Source organism: Canis lupus, chromosome 28 (assembly GCF_003254725.2).
Source record: "Canis lupus dingo isolate Sandy chromosome 28, ASM325472v2, whole genome shotgun sequence".
Taxonomy (NCBI): Eukaryota; Metazoa; Chordata; class Mammalia; order Carnivora; family Canidae; genus Canis; species Canis lupus.
In genome coordinates, this window is record NC_064270.1 from 1,489,373 (window position 1) to 1,506,036 (window position 16,664).

General features: G+C 40.2%; 1 protein-coding gene across 1 annotated transcript in view; it reads right to left on the reverse strand.

The window, feature by feature from the left end:
- Nucleotides 1-16,664, reverse strand: part of ERCC6 (ERCC excision repair 6, chromatin remodeling factor) — an 80,388-nt gene that overhangs the window by 63,260 nt on the left and 464 nt on the right. Inside the window, exons 2-5 of the mRNA XM_025466347.3 lie at nt 11,568-12,018; nt 9,636-9,756; nt 7,196-7,307; nt 2,725-3,442 (exon numbers count right to left, since the gene is read on the reverse strand). Coding sequence (XP_025322132.3) covers nt 2,725-3,442; nt 7,196-7,307; nt 9,636-9,756; nt 11,568-12,004 — 1,388 coding nt within the window. The 5' untranslated portion in view covers nt 12,005-12,018. The remainder of the gene's footprint in view (nt 1-2,724; nt 3,443-7,195; nt 7,308-9,635; nt 9,757-11,567; nt 12,019-16,664) is intronic.

Consider the following 16,664-nt stretch of genomic DNA (forward strand, 5'->3'; position numbering starts at 1 on the left):
ATCAGAGGTATAAAAATCAGGGTACACCACTAAGGAGACAGCCTCCAAATGCAACTTAGTACAGAGACAGAAGCAAGATACAAATGTGGGAAAGGCAGAAAATACCGGGGCAGTTTAAAAAATGGGTAACACTTCCAAGACTGATCTGAGGTCTTGGGCGAAGTCAGAGAAAGTAGGATCCTAAGTGCCATTATTCTGTTCCAGAAAAGGTTAAGCTGTAGAAAAGGCTTGTGAGGAAATTCCAACTTGAAAACAGTTAAAAAGAAAGATACCTAGAGAACTAAAGAAAGATCTGTGACGCTCCAGCTAAGAGAATAAAGGGGATGAGACATCTAGGAATGACCCACTTTCACCTCTGAGTTTAAATGAGCATTATAGTTAATAGGGCTATAACCAATACAAGTTCAGTAAAAGGTGCCTGGCCTCAGTAAATATTCCTAAGCTCTAACCATAAAGAAAAACTCCTTTTCTATGTTGCAAACTCTATGGGGTTTTATTCTGATCATCTGTCATCAAATCACTGTTAAGATAAGGAAGCCTGAAGTCTTCTTTTTCCTCACTCAAGGGAATACCATTACAATTTCAATCTGTATACAAAGATCAGCAACAAGAAGTAACAAAATAAAAAAAGTAACTGCCAGTTGTTGGTAATAATGCTTCTCAATCTCAAGCATTTTCTTTTACCATCCCTCAATCCAAAGAGTACCAAAGGAGATGTAATACAAACATTTCAATGTGCTATCTGCAGTTTAACAGCCTTAATAACTATGGCTATAAAATTTTAAGAGCTACAGTATTTTGGTGGCAATTAGAGTTATTGATATTTCTGAAATTCATTTGAGATTTTACTGTAACTTCAGCAAAAAACTGGCTTTGATATGGCTTTGGAGATAACTGGTCTACAATCTTGACATTATTAAGAAAAATGTGTTCCCATGAATTTAAACTGATATTTAAAATACAATCAAAATAAACTGCTTCTGATCAACACACTAATATACTTAAAATAAATGTAATATTGAATGGGAAGAAAATATTTTTCCATTTACAATCAGTATGTTGAGATTAACAATTTATTAATTCTCTACAGTTAGTTAAGGATGGACACCTGGGTGGCTCAGTGGAGGAGCGTCTGCCTTCGGCTCAGGGCATGATCCCGAGTCCTGATTGGGCTCCCTGAAAGGTGCCTGCTTCTCCCTCTGCCTACGTCTCTGCCTCTCTCTCTCATAAATAAATAAATAAAATCTTTAAGAAAGAAAAAAAAAAAAACAGGAGACTTACACTGCTCAGGGTTCAAGAGCATCCAGGAATATTCCTCAAATGGCTCTGCACATATTAGATGTGCCAAATAAAGTTGCAATGAGAAGTAACAAATGTTAAGCCACTCCTTAACTATGCTACATGACTACCACGGTGTGAGTGTAACAGCTTTTAAGAACTGATTTAGGTCACAGGTCCTCAAGCTCTGTGTGAAAAGAATTATGCCACATCTGCTTTTAAAGGTTAGGGAATGTATGCGACAGCTGGAAGTGGGTCATCAGTTCTAAATAACAGAAGGAAGGGCAGCCCCGGTGGCTCAGCGGTTTAGTGCCGCCTTCAGCCCAGGGCCTGATGCTGGAGACCCGGAATCGAGTCCCATGTCGGGCTCCCTGCATAGAGCCTGCTTCTCCCTCTGCCTGTGTCTCTGCCCCCTCTTCCCCGTCTAGAATGAATGAATGAATGAGTAAATAACAGAAGGAAAAGATATTAGGACAGTGTGTATTCACGAAGGTCAGTGGAAAGCTACAACAAACAATAAATGAGGTCTCCCTACAATGAAAACAAAAAACTATTGAGGATTGGGAAAAAGCCATCCTAGGAGCAAATACTTAAAAAGTAATCTGATAAACAGATTCCCTTTCCCTTGGACATTCTTAGTGCTTGGTAAGCTCATGTGAGAGATCAGAGATGCAGCAGGGTCTTGCTCAGTGGGCACACCAGGTAGCTTCAGTGTATAGACCGTTTTTCAGGGCTCACAAAAATAGGTGGCAATGGACTTCCTGAAGAGACACAATCACTTCCCCTTTCATTTTATTTGCATCATCCACTGAGAGAGTCATGGAAAGAAAACCCAAAGTCAGTGTCCAGCAACAAAAATGAGAATGAAAAGGAGGGGTACACTATGCACATGAAAAGCCTCTCTGGCAGCATGACAGGAGTTTGTAATTCTGCAGGTGACTATTTTCTCAAGACAAGGAAGGAGGGATTTAAGAAAACAAGCTTATTCTTTCATACACTAAAGCTTTAATCTTACTACTTTATGGAGGAAAGTCTTGTATAATTACTTTCCTGCTTCAAAAGAAAAACAACAACCATCCAGCATATATCACACAGGCCAGCCTTTTCGTTTTCCTGACCCTGGCTATAGCTGACCTCTGAGTGTAAAGGCATAGGGGTTCACACCTCGGTCTTCTGCATGCCTCTTGCCCTGGCCCTTCCCCTAAACGTTTCTAATGAGACTTGCCCAAAATCTGAATGAGATAAAGAAAAGTTAGAAGCATTTGGAATTAGTTCCCCTAAAGACTCAGGCACTCTGCTGGTTCTAGGAGGCTAAGGCTGCAGGAAGTCCAACCTTTGGATAAACGGGTCTAACACATTAAGCTGAATCTAGAGTTCTCATGTAATAAACCTGCTGCCTGAGATCAAGCAAGTAGCACAATCTGTTTACAAACTCTGCAGACTGACCTTAACCGCTGCTTATAATAATCTTCGTCTCCATCATCTCGGCATCTCACTACCTTCCGACCTCTTCCTCCACAGGCAGCTTCTGCTTCTTCCCCAGAACTTGGGGAAAAGTCATCCTCGTTCTCCTGCACCATTACTTTTTTCTGCCGTTTCCAGCGCTTGAGCATGGGATTCAGTTCATAGTCTTTGTCCTCCCCAGTCAGCTTGACCCCCTCTGCCTCCTCCAGCTCCTCCTCTGTGGGTAAGTACTCAGACTCTTCACCCTCAGAATTGCCCTCCACCTTCAGTCTCATGTCAGACTCCAAAGTTTTCTTTCCTTTGGGCAACCCCACTCTCCCCTGGAAATGAAGAGCTCTTTTCTGGAGCTTCTTGATGTGCTTTTTCAAGCGCTTATCTGTTTTTGAGAGAACTTTGCTTCGCTCATTTGTTTTGTTTTCATCGACTGTTGAACTCAGCTCAGAAGCGACCGAGGCTATGGCTTTTCTAGCTGCTCTTTTATTACAAGCTTGCTTCTTCCTCTCAAAAGACAATTTTGCTTGATCTGCCAAATACTTTTCAAAGCCTGATGCTTCATTGAGCATTAGTTTTCTAGGCTTTTTCTCCGATTTCTGAGGAATCTGGGTTCCAAAAGGTGTCATCTGGCCAGTGCGGATGAGCTCTTCCCACGCAGTCTCCTGAATAGGCATGAGCATGCTGCCAAGACAGGATGGCCCCGGTTCTGAAAGAGAGATGACAATGCATTGGGCACAAGAATAAACCTTTCAGAGAGTACGACAGAAATAGTCACTTCTTCAATAAACAGCACCTACAATTCTCACATTTTTTTTTTAAGATTTTATTCATGAGACACACGAGGTGGGGGGAGAGGGAAAGGGAGGGGGGGAGAGAGAGAGAGAGAGAGAACGCGCACAGAGACACAGGGTAGAGGGAGAAGTGGGCTCCCCTCAGGGAGCCCAATGTAGGACTCAATCCCTGAACTCCAGGATCAGGCCCTGAGCTGAAAGCAGAGCTTAACTGCTGAGCCATCAAGGCATCCCTAACTCACATTTTAAAAATATACCATGGATGGGGGTGCCTGGGTGGCTCAAGCTGTTGGTTTTGGCTCATGTCATGATCTCAGGGTTATGAGATCAAGCCCCGCAGTGGGCTCCACAATCAGTGCAGAGCCTGCCTGAGATTCTTTCCCCTCCCCTCCCCTCCCCTCCCCTCTCCTTCCCCCTCTACTCCTCCTCCTGCTCACACGTGCTCTCTAAAAAATAAATAATAAACATTTTATAAAATCAAAAAAATAAAAACATACCATGGATGTACTAAAGTATACCATATATAAAGAACAGAATAAAATTTATTATAGCATTCATTGTGCCAAATTCAATATACTCCTATTCAAAAAGGTAAATTCTCAATAACTTTTCCTAAAATAATACATTATAAATATACTCTCTGCATCCAAAGACAGATAAATGTGTCTGTTTCCTTATCAAAGCTTAGCCCCAGAAGAAACAATCTCCCAAGTTTCCATATCACTTCAAATACCAGCATCCACACGGAACTTAAATTCAAGAGAACAGTAAAACTGCAAACATAGAGTCAACACATTCCTAAATAGGTAAAACATAAATGTTTGCTCTGCCTGCCCAATATAATAGTCACCTTGTGGCTATTTAAGTTGAAAATTCAATTCCTCAGATGCACTTGCCATATTTCAAGTGCTCAGTGAGCTGTATGTGACTAACGGCTACCACAACAGACAACACAGACAGCATTTTCATCACTGCAATCAAGTCTTCTGGACAGCACTGTGTTAGATGTGCAAACTGACAGAACAGGGGACATAAACTGGAAGTTAGGTCATGATAATATAAAGTCACCCAGAAGTCATCCCTCTTTCATTAGGTGAACTTAACCTTCAGCAACATTACTTTACCCACAGCCAAAATACCAATGTAAGTAAGGCCAAAGAGGAGGAATCCATATTCTAAAATCTACATTTCTTTTAGTACAGTAATATCACAGTCAGTTTTTCACTAAATTTGCAGTGAAGAAAAATACACATCAGAAATTACACAAATATTAAGTGTACAGCACAGTGAATTTTCAGGAAAAAACATACTCATACACCATGATCCAGATCGAGAATCAGAAATTGCTAGCACCACCAGATGCATCCTTCATGGTACTCTCCAGTCTCACACCCCATCCAAAAGAATGGCTGACTATTAACACTACAAACAAGCTGTACCTGGCCTTGAACCTTAAGTAACATGGAAATGTTTGTATACTTGTGTCAGTTTATTTTGCTCAACATCATGCTTGAGATCAATCCTTATTGTTGAAGATAGTGGCAGTTTGTGAATCTTCATTGCTGTTAGTATTCTATCATCTAACTACACTATAATTTTTCCATCCCACTATTAATGGACATTAGGGTAGTTTCCAGGTTTTAGCTACTATGAATTACATTGCTATGAATATCCCAGTACATATTCTTCAGTATTACATTTATACATAATTCTTTGGGTATGTTAAGCTTTAGCAGGCACTGCCAAACAGTTTTTCAAAATGGTCCTATTAATTTTAAGTTTATATGTTTGAGAGTTTCAACTGGTCTACATTCTTGCCATTCTAGCTATTCTGGTACATGTGTAATGGTACCACTTTGTGGTTGTAATTTGCATTTCCTTACTAACTAATGTACTAGGGCAACTCTTCATTGATTTATTGACTTTCTGAATTGTCTCTTTTGAAGAAAATGTTCAAGTCTTTAGCCCTTTCCCAAGAGTTCTTTAATACACTCTGGATTCATGTCCTTCAATTAATGTATGTATTGCAAGTATCTTCTCCCACCCTGCAGCCTGCTTTTTCACTCTCTTAATGCTATCTTTTGAACAGAAGTTTAGTTGTGATATAGCTCACTTACCAAATCTTTTCCTTTACAATGAGCATCTTTTGTGCCTCATTAAGTCTTTGTCCCAAGATCATGAAAATACTTTCCTAAGCTATATTCTAAAAGCTTTGTTTTATCACTCACATTCATATTTCAAATCTATTTGGAATGTATTTTTGTACATGGTATAATAGGCTGAGATTCATTTTACCTTCAAGTGAGTTAGCCCAGCACCACTTACTGAAAAGATACTTCTTCACAGCACTGTATTGCTATACCTGTCATAAGCCAAATGACCACATATTGGGTGGATCTGTTTGCTGGATCCTATATTCTGTCCCATTGGTCTATTTGTCTTTCCTTATGCCAATACCTCACTGTCTTAATTACTATAGCTTGATAACAGGTCTTGATATTTTATTCTTCAAAAGTAACTTTTCTTGGCCCAATACATTTCTACATCAATTTTAGAATCAGCTTGTTAATGCCCCTACCCTCACCCTATCCTTCCCACCCCAAAATTTCTCCTTCAAAAAAGAAAAAAACAAAAACCCACTGAAGTGGTCAGAGGGCCAAAAGGAAAACCAGGAGCAACTGGAATCCTGGAAGGCACAGAAGTATCTGCTGCTTCAGACAGGCCAAGTGGAACAAAAATGAAAAGGGGCTTTTGGAACTGGGGAAGTAACTATTAATCCTGGGCAAAGTTTTACTAAGGAAGCAAGAGAAGGTAAAATGCAGCAGCAGGTTTTAGGCAGCCAGACAGGAATGAGAAACATGGCACTTCACCAGCAGAAAGCCTCACTCACAGGCCCAACAAATTTTGAGACTGAACTTTATAAATCCTTCTCTCTAGTATTTTTTTCTGTTACCTCAATTCTTCATAATAATTCTCCTATGTTACTAAATAAACTTCTGGAGCTAGCAGAAAATATCTGCTTGGAAAGCTTAAATGCTAAGAAGCCTTAATCTACATTTCAAGTATTAAATGATGAGCAGCTACCAACAATTTCCAAATACACATCCGCACATACACAAAGACTACAAAGATATTTCATTTCAGAACTTATGCATTTTCTCAAAAGGTTTTCCAAAAGACATCCATCCTAAGCAGTAATAAAAACAAAATCAGAGTCATACTATAACCTGAATGAAGATACCTTTTCTTAAATAACAGAAGTGATGCTTGGAAAGCCTGCCAAATACATCCAAAAAATGTATGTAAAAGCAATTCTATGAATGGTGACTGATGATGCTGGGCATAAAAATGTAATTTGATTAAGATGTTGTCTCTGCAGAATTAACTATGCAAGAATGCTAAGCTCCCTAATTTATTGAGTATAATACCAAATGTGCACCAGTAGCCTCTAGTAGATGGAGTTAAACATTTACTTTCATTCTCCAAAACCCCCTTATAACTTAAAAGATATTTGGTTCTGCAGGTGTAGAGAATAAAATTTTCCTAAGTCTGTTTTAAAACTAAGGCAAAGAAACAGATTTTTCTTAAAACCCAGGCCAGAACTAAGGAGCTAAAGGCATCAGGCACCAATTCAAGAACAAAGAGACACTGTTCCCAAGTATCCTCACCTATATCCTCCTCCTCCAGACTGGCATGATCTAGCTCAACTTGTACCTCCACTCCTCCGAGGATGGCCTGGAGACGTTTTTGTTTTGCTGTGATCTTCTTTAGCTGTTGTTCCTTGAATGATAAATATTGAACACAGAAAACAGCAATGAAGTGATTTCTTTTTAAATACAAAAGATAAATTTAAAAACTTTAATCAAGAGCAAAATAGGGACGCCTGGGTGGCTCAGCGGTTGAGCGCCTGCCTTCAGCTCAGGGCGTAATCCTTGGGTCCCAGGATGGAGTCCCACATCGGGCTCCCTGCATGGAGCCTGCTTCTCCCTCTGCCTCTCTCTCTCTCTCTCTCTCTCTCTCTCTCTCTCTCGGTGTTTCTCATGAATAAATAAAATCTTTAAAAAAAAAAAAGAGCAAAATAAAACAAATTCTACGTTACTATTACTATAGAGAAACTTATTTGAGCAACTGCCACTTTTCTAACAGGATGTAGGCCCAAAAGCATTTTCATCAGGCAGGAATCCCTGTCCCCAACCACTCTCCTGGCTAGAGGCATTGTCTTCTATGTGCCTGAGCACTTAAGTTCTCATGTACGGACTCTCCACTAACGGAGGTGGAACTGTTCTCCTTGCTTTTCTCCATTACGCATTGGGTCAAATATTAAACTTTTGTTTCTGACCTTATCAACTGATGGGCTATGAGGTCAACAGGCTATGGGGATAACAAACAAACACAAATGTTAAAAACTTGAAAACGTCAGCCTCCTTTGATAATCTACCATATTTATGATTATCCTTTATAGTCCTTTATAGTAGTATCCCCAATCGCTAGGCTTTAAAAGGAATATACACATGGATATACTACCCAGCTCAGACCCCTCTTTAACTCGTCTCCCTCCACATCACCAGAGTTCAGCTATGCAAACATTCCTAGGGCCGGGATCCCTGGGTGGCGCAGCGGTTTGGCGCCTGCCTTTGGCCCAGGGCACGATCCTGGAGACCCGGGATCGAATCCCACGTCGAGCTCCCTGCGTGGAGCCTGCTTCTCCCTCTGCCTGTGTCTCTGCCTCTCTGTCTCTCTCTATCATGAATAAATAAATAAAATCTTTAAAAAAAAAAAAAAGGTAAAAAAAAAAAAAAACATTCCTAGGGCCTCTCCAATTAACTAGGCTTATGGTACCTGGTTCTTCTTCCCAAGGTCAAGAATGTTTAAACACCAAATATGAGAGTGAGATAAGGAGAAATGCTAAATATAAATGCCATGTTATACTAAACTGCAATTCCTTTTCTTTCAGTCTTTCCCTCATAATCTCATTTAAACAGCCTTTCTAAAAAACAAACAACAAAAAACAGCCTTTCTCTCTGAATAGTCTATCTCTAACCATCAAAGGGCTATTTTAGAAAGACAGGAATATAGAATTGACTTAGACTAGTACCTAAAATGGCCCAAAGTCTGGTCCTTGCTGCTCCTTGAAACCTCTCAGCCCACCAGAAGCCCGAGGTCAGAGGTCTCTGCATGTTCATTCACACGCTCCCACAAGAGGCCAGATGTCCTCTCTTTGCTCTGGGGAAACCCCAGTGGCCTGAAACCACTGCAAGCTCTGACCTTTGGGCTGTTATTCTGGAGGTGGGTGATAGAAGATGGGATGGCAAAGATAATGGACTGGTGAGTGGAAAGCAAAAGGAGGCATTGAGTCTATAGACATCAGTAGTGGAAGTTAAATAAGAGATGCAAGGACTCTACTCACTGTAATGCGTCAACTGTCAGCACAAGGATATTTGCTAGTAATTTCAGATAGCAGAAATCAAATGATCAAAACTAGTCATTCCTACCTACTTTGCTATGTTTTCAATAAAGCATACATAAATTCTAAAAAATGTTTCAAACCTCATAAAAACAGTGTCATAAGTAACAGATATTCCCTACCCTGAAATTGCACAACCCTAAGTGCAGACCCATCAATGTGGCCAGGTGATAACCATACCTAAGAAGAGTGAGCGTGAGTGTGTGATGGCTGTAGCAACAGGAAACATTGTGTACATAATCAGGACAAGCAGGAGCTAAGCAAAAAAAAGAAAGTTCACACAACACAAGAGACTGATGAAAGGCTAGTATGCCAAACAGGAAACTAAGCTGAGGAAAAAAAAAAAAAAAAGCACAACAAGGAAGACTGTAATTATAAACATCAAAAAGGTGGCAAGCAAAGCCAAAAAGGGAACCTTATCTCAAATGTGTGTGTATGCATATGTGTATTTTAAAAGATATTCTTTAACAGAAGATATTAAAGGGAAGCAACTGAAATATTAAACATAAAAAAGGAACTCAAAGTTTTCTATTATAGATTTTTCCTTCCTGTCTTAACTGTTCTTCAGAATATTTCCCCAATATTACATGTACAGAAATAATGACTTTTTTCAAAAATGCAATACTTAATATATTTGGAATCACCTTATTATACTTCTGTCGTTTTACAGAATCTAGTTTCCTGTTGACATTTCTGTTGGTGGCAGCTTGAGGACTAAGTTGTTCAATAATTTTATTGATTTGCCTTAGGGATGTCGTACATGACCTGAAAAATAAAAATAAAATGTCTATTTTCTACTCTGGTAACATTTTGTTATAGTGTAACATGAAGACAGAAATGCTACAAAGATGTCCTTTTACTTATTATTAACTAAAAGATAAAAGAAACTAAACCAGAATGCAAATCCTTGTTGGCCACATATACAACTGGAAGGGTTATTAGAAGTTTAAGATAACTGCTAGTGTTTTCTTTGATCTGGCTGATTGAAATCAGCACAATCTCATTTGTAAGCTGTTTCATTCATTCTACAAGCATTTTAAGTGTCTGCCTGATTCAAGAGATTGTACTAAAATAATGTGCAATAAGTTGTCCTCTTAGATGAAAAACAATGTACATAGGTGGTTTGAGCTTTATTTTTTAAGATTTTTTTAGAGCAGTTTTAGGTTCACAGCAAAATTGAGAGGAAGGTACAGAGACACCCATATATTGCTTCCCCAAACACAAACACCATCCCCCATTATCAACAACCCACAGATGGTTTTTTAAAGCCCATTCTGGAAGTTATCTGAAGTTTGGAAAAGTACTAAAAATGCTGACTTTTTTTTTATATGTCAAGTATCTGTGACAACTGGAAGGTTTGCTGTAGCATAATATTTTATACTGTAAAAGAAAAAAAAAACTCTAATACAATGCTCCTAAAACAGATACCATAACTCTCAATTTTCAAAACACAAATTCAGTCTTGACACTTGTATAATTTGCTGTTTGTACCCTTTGTGGACTTCAGGATAAAAGATGTTATCAATGCATTCTAACCACGTGTCACCATGGAGCTAGTGTTAATCTGTGTGGTAATTCTGCAGCACTCTGGTGTCACCTATGTAAGCAGTAGGCACATTTCCACAGTCAAATGTAAAGGTGTGTTCCTTATGAAGGGTCAAGTTCCTCACACCTGAAGATCAGACTATAAGTATTCCAGAATACCTGCTACTTAAGAGGCCAAGAGGACACACCAGGAAGCTGCTGGCAGAAAACATGTCCTTTAAGGTCCAACAGCCATTTGTACCACAGTCTCCCCAGCCAAGGGTAGCCAACAGCTCATTCTTCCTTCCTTTCCCCTCCTCCAGCCATTCCCATCTGAGACTGCACCATCCTTCCATCCATCCCTTTCCTCTTTCCTGCTTGTCCTGACACAGCCTAGAACAATGGCTAAGACAGGGCAGACCGGCAATAGGGAATGAGCTGAATCTTCACCTGTCCTGCCCTTCTAGCCCACGTCCAGAGCCTACTTCTCTAACACACAAATGACATTTCCATGGGACTTCATCTTTCTATAGTCACAAGTAGGACAGAAGAAAGGAAAAGCAATGAGTTGTTTCTCATTATTTCTAGAAATGCAAATCTGAAAAATTACCAAAAGACTGAGACTTGGTTTAGACACAGGAAACTGGAAAGAAACTACAGAACAAGAGAAAAATGGGAGGAGGGGCGATATGGCAATGTGTTCCTGGTATCTCAAGTAGGACACATCACACCTTTGGGTACACTCTGAAAACCATTTTGTGCACATGCTTATGAATTCCAGGGTACTCACAACAGTACTTCTCTCTAGGACATTATGCATAAACAGGTTGCTATGAGCTGGCATGAAAGCCTGACTACAATGTTCAATTTTGCTCCTGAAGGAAAGGGCTAGGGTTCACACACAAGGGTGAGAACTACCCTAATTGCCTCCATCTTCCAAATAAGAGGTTCTATAAATCTCCTAAATTTCTGGAATACTACAACTACCATCTGAATTTCTCCATCACATGTAGACAAAAATTCTGCAACCAGAGAATATGGTCCACACTCACGTGAGATCATCCAGGACTGATCGATACTCCTTCTCCACATCAGCAAGTTGGGCTGCACGGCTGGCCTCATGAATGGCGCTGTCCACCTGCCGAAGCACACCCTGTTCCAGCACGTCCTGGTCATACACATCCACACCTAACCCCTGCAGTTCAAGGGCCTGTGCACTTGGCTCCACCGTCTGTATCTGATGTCTGTCGATATGCAGCAGGGCTGGCCCTCTCTTCGGAACTTCCGATGAACGCCCCTCGGCAGAAGCGGATGGTCCATTAGCAGAAGAACAAGAGGGGAGGCTCTCCTCCACCTCCATATTGCCATCATCTTCTTGCTTGATTGTCATTTCTTGTTTATCACTGACACACTGACTTTGCTCAGTCTTGCTGAGCAAACAGTCTTGCTCCTGAGTTTGACTTGAGTGGGAGATTCTCGCATTTTGCATCCTCTACAGATGATCTAAAAAGAAAAAAAAAGTAAGAAGTCAAATTTTGGTTATAAAGAATTGATATTTATATAGTTTCTTAAAACTTTTATAATTAAAGAATGATTTTTTAAAAGATCAAGTAATAATCCTCCAATGAGAAATTCAAGTCTCCAAGTATTACTTTTCTTAAAATGGCATAAACTACACATCTCCCTGAGTTCTGATAGTAAATAAGAAAAATGAACCAAAGGAAAAAGAAGACAAACAAGAAGAAAAAACACATATCAACAACAAAGGACATTTGGAGAGTCAGCTAAGAAAAGTGGCAACCAAAATCTTGACTGACACCCTAAGAGTCTCCTCCAAATCAACTGAAGTCATTTGCTCTACTTTCCAAGTTAACATCTTCACTGCACTATGGCACCAACGATTCACAATACAGCAGCATGATCAACTGTGATATGTGAATTTAGTGAAGTAAGGAACAAATTTCTCTATGAATCTGACCCTAGAAACTTTTAGGTTGAACATTTACAAAAACTCTGAATGAGACATAGTATCACCACTAAAATCTGAATCTGAGAAAGATTAAACACTCTCAAAAATAACCCCATTTCAGGACCCATGGGTGGCTCAGTGGTTGAGCTTCTGCCTTTGGCTCAGGATGTGATCCCAGGGTCCAGGATCAAGTCCCACATAAGGCTCCCTGCAGGGACCCTGCTTCTCCCTTTGCCTATGTCTCTGCCTCTCTATCTCTCATGAATAAATAAATAAAATCTTAAAAAAAAAAAAAAAAAAAACATTTCAACGTACAGTACAATTTCCTGCCAATCAGGTTGGCGAAAACAGGCTGGGCCTGATAATATCCACTAAAGACATGGAAGATCCCCCCTCACACAACACCAGTGGCAATATAAACTACTAAAACTCTTTGGAAGGCAATTTAACAGTATCTACCAAGACTTTAAATGCACATGACCAGGTATCTATACCAAATATTCACATATATATATAAGCATGTTCACTGTAGCAAGTCAACAGTTTAATTAAGGCACTAAGTATTTCTAGTAACAGTGATATGAAAATCTTGTAAACTGAAAAAAAAATCACATAATATGAACACATTTATGTTGGATTTAAAAATGTATTCTGCATCTGTATGTATGGAATGCATTCAAAGTGATCTGGAGATATACACTAAATCTGCAACCCGTGGGGAGGAGGAACAAGAAGAAACAGGGACGAATAAAGGAAGCTTTCACATTTCACTCCACATACCCTTAGAAGCTCCTTGAATGAAAATGTACTCGCTGTGTTGCCTGTATAACTCTATCTAATAAATACATCAAAAAGCAATGCAATAACCAAGAGACAGCCTTGCTTTTTAAGTCAATAAACTAAGATTTCTTTCACCACCAAAACTTTATTTATATAAAAATACCAGCCCCACTGATTTCTCATTAAATAAAACCATCTTGGCAGCCAAGCACTAGGATACAAAGATGCCAAGAACTTAGCACCATCCCTTCCAGAGAAGCTGACTCTCTAGAGGAGAAACATGTCAATAACAAGAGCAGGGCAGGTCTGTAGAAGAGGCACGCACAAGAAGCCACCTGGAAACAGAGGAAGGAACAATGCATTGAGTCTGGTGCTAAAGAAACATATACAAGCTAAGATCTGAATCCCCGGCCCAGAGTCTGATATACAAAAGATGCTTCACATATGTTGAACAGAAGTAAGTTTAGAAAAGAGTTTAAAATAACAAGTCTGATGTGGACAACTGAGTCACTCGTGAATTCAGTGATAAAAAATGAAAATCTCAGAAAGGAAGCAGATGGGAAGCAGAAGGAGGGGCTGGTAGAGAGCTTATTAGCCACAGGTAACCTGTCCAGCATGCAGTCAGAAATGCAAATCTGGGCTCAAGAAAAAAGTCTGGATGAGATGTGGATGCAGCCCAAGGAATCCCAAGGCTATAACAAGTACCAGAGATCCTTTCAGAGGGTAAGAAGAGGCTAACACTGCAAAGGTTAAAAGTTAACCGCAGAGTAAAAAGTTCCTCCTTTCTATGGGCCTTCTGATCATTTTCAGAAGAAAGGATCAGCTTGGTGCTCTATCATTAGGTAGTCGGCATTTTCTTTCTTTCTTTTTTTAAGATTTTATTTATTCATGAGAGACACAGAGAGAGAGAGGCAGAGACATAGGCAGAGGGAGAAGCAGGCTCCACGCAGGGAGCCCCTATGTGGGACTTGATCCCAGGACCCTGGGATCACGCCCTGAGCCAAAGGCAGACACTCAACCGCTGAGCCACCCAGGCATCCCTAGCTAGCTGGCATTTTCAACACAGTGGGCAGGATTCTGGCTCAGAGCCTTCATGATAGCTGGAATTTAACAACTCTGATTTCATTGTTCTTATTTGTATGTATACAAAGATTCCTCTCTTAGTTAAAAAAAAAAAAAAAACATCAATTCAATCAAAAATCTTAATATTGCAGTACAAAGACAAGACTAAAATAATGTTTGGTGAAAACTTCTAATACAAAAGAAGGAAGAAGGAATGGTTAAAAATGGGAAATGATACGGCAAATTCATGTAAGGAAACCAGAAGGAGAGCAGTGAATTTGGAAATTAGCAGGTCACTAATTACCTTAGTAAAAGAGGTTTCAGTGGAGCCATGGGGGCCAAAATCAGACAGTGAGGAGTTAAGTGATTTGATCAGGAAATGGAGGCCACAGGTGGGTAGCCTACCCTCTAAGGATCCTGGCTGGAAGGGAGACATGTGGAATGATCAATGTAACAATGAACGGGGTTGGGGTTGGAAAATTAGGTCAAGAAAAACTACGGAAGCAACAGGGGCAAGAAGATGTATATGGAGGTAACCTACAGAGACAAGGATACAGATGCTGAGGAGGAAAATAGGTTGTACAAGACAGCAGGGACCAAATGCAGATGGAAACAGAAGACACATCTTTCTCTGACCCTGGCAGAAGGATGATCTTCATGAATCTAAATCTTTAAGGAGGAGAGAAGCTAAAGTGGACCAAAGAGAAAATATCCCAAGTCTGGGATCTTTGGCATCTCCTGAGTCAAGGGATGAAGTTGGGATGGAGGCTGGAGAAGAGTAAGAATCTGGAATAAATGTCCTATAGAAGGGAAAAGCCAATGGGGAACAAACACTGGTGACATAAGTGTGGAGCCCCCCAAAACCACAAACTGCCAACAATCCCCAAGGCTATACAATTTCCTCCTTCCGTAATTACCAGTCCCAGGGGAAATGTCATTGTTGCGGTTTTTTGGAGCAGAAGTAGCAGGACAAAAGGGCATGGATACATGGATGCCATGCTGAGGAAGAGAGTAGTTTAAGTAACTGAACTCTGGGTCCAAGCTGGACAGATTTAAAAAAAAAAAAAAAAAACAATCCAGAACAGACTGGGATAGGAAGGGAGGGAAGGAGAGAGGAAGACCAAGAAGCCACCTGGTGTGACTATGGACCAAAAGGCAAGTCTCCTGGGAATGAGAGCTGAAAACCAGGAGGTTCTTATCAGAAGATAAACAGTTTCAGAAGTGAAATAAATCATCCATTCAACAAATATTTGAGAGTTGATTATACTAAGCAGTGTACTAGGTTAACTAGTTTTTGTCGCCATAGAGCTTAGAGTCCCCTGGGGAGACACACACTTTAAGAACTATATACATTTATACGTATTTACAATTTTAAATATGTATATTCATATATAAATTATACACAGAAATGTAGGTATGGTAACTGCTATAAAAATACAGGATTCTTAAGGCCAAAATAACAGAGGAACCTAATTGACAGTGCAGAAGTAGGTATGAGAAAGGAGGTTTCTATGATAAAGTAATACCTGAGCCAGTATCTGAAGGATGAATAAGGTCAAAAGTGGAATGAATATTCTGGAAAGAAACGTGTAATGTCTAAGGCTAGTAAAAGATGGTACACTTGGAAAAATGAAAGGGTGGAACACTGGGAATTTTTTACTTTATCCTCCATGAATAACTGAGTTAAAGCTGCTGATAAGGACTCCTTTCATCGTGTAAATATTGCAGAATATCTTCTAACACTCTGTAAGGTGCAGTCCTCTGGGAAAACAGTATCTTCACTGTCCTCTCCTTTGAGCACTGGGGCTTCTCCTAGACGAGCTGGATTCTAGTTTGCAGATTTGGTTGTACACATGCCTAGCTGAGGAGGGAGTGGGGCATAAGTGAGGATGGAGGGGTAGGTAAGATCACAAAGGACCTGGGAGAACGGGAACTTGGATTTCATTCCAATTGCAATGGAATGATTTTTAAGAGTTTTTTTTTTTTAATTTTTTTTATTTTTAAGAGTTTTAAGCGGGGTGATGATGGCATGACCCATCTCATGTTCAGAAGAGACCACCTGGCCTCTGTATGGATAACAGATCCGAGGAAGCAGCACAAGGAGATGATGGGAGACCTATGGGTGAGGAGTGATGGCCACTTGGAACAGGGTGACAGCAGTGAAGACGGATGCTCGTGGGAAACCAATGTCACAGCGTTCGTATACAGGCTGCTCGACCTTCCTTCACACGCTCCCATCCGACAATATCAACGCCCGAAGTGCCCGACTTGTATTTGCCCCGATCCTCTCTTTCAAGTAACTCCACTATTCTTGCCTAAACCAAACAGGGCCGCGCCG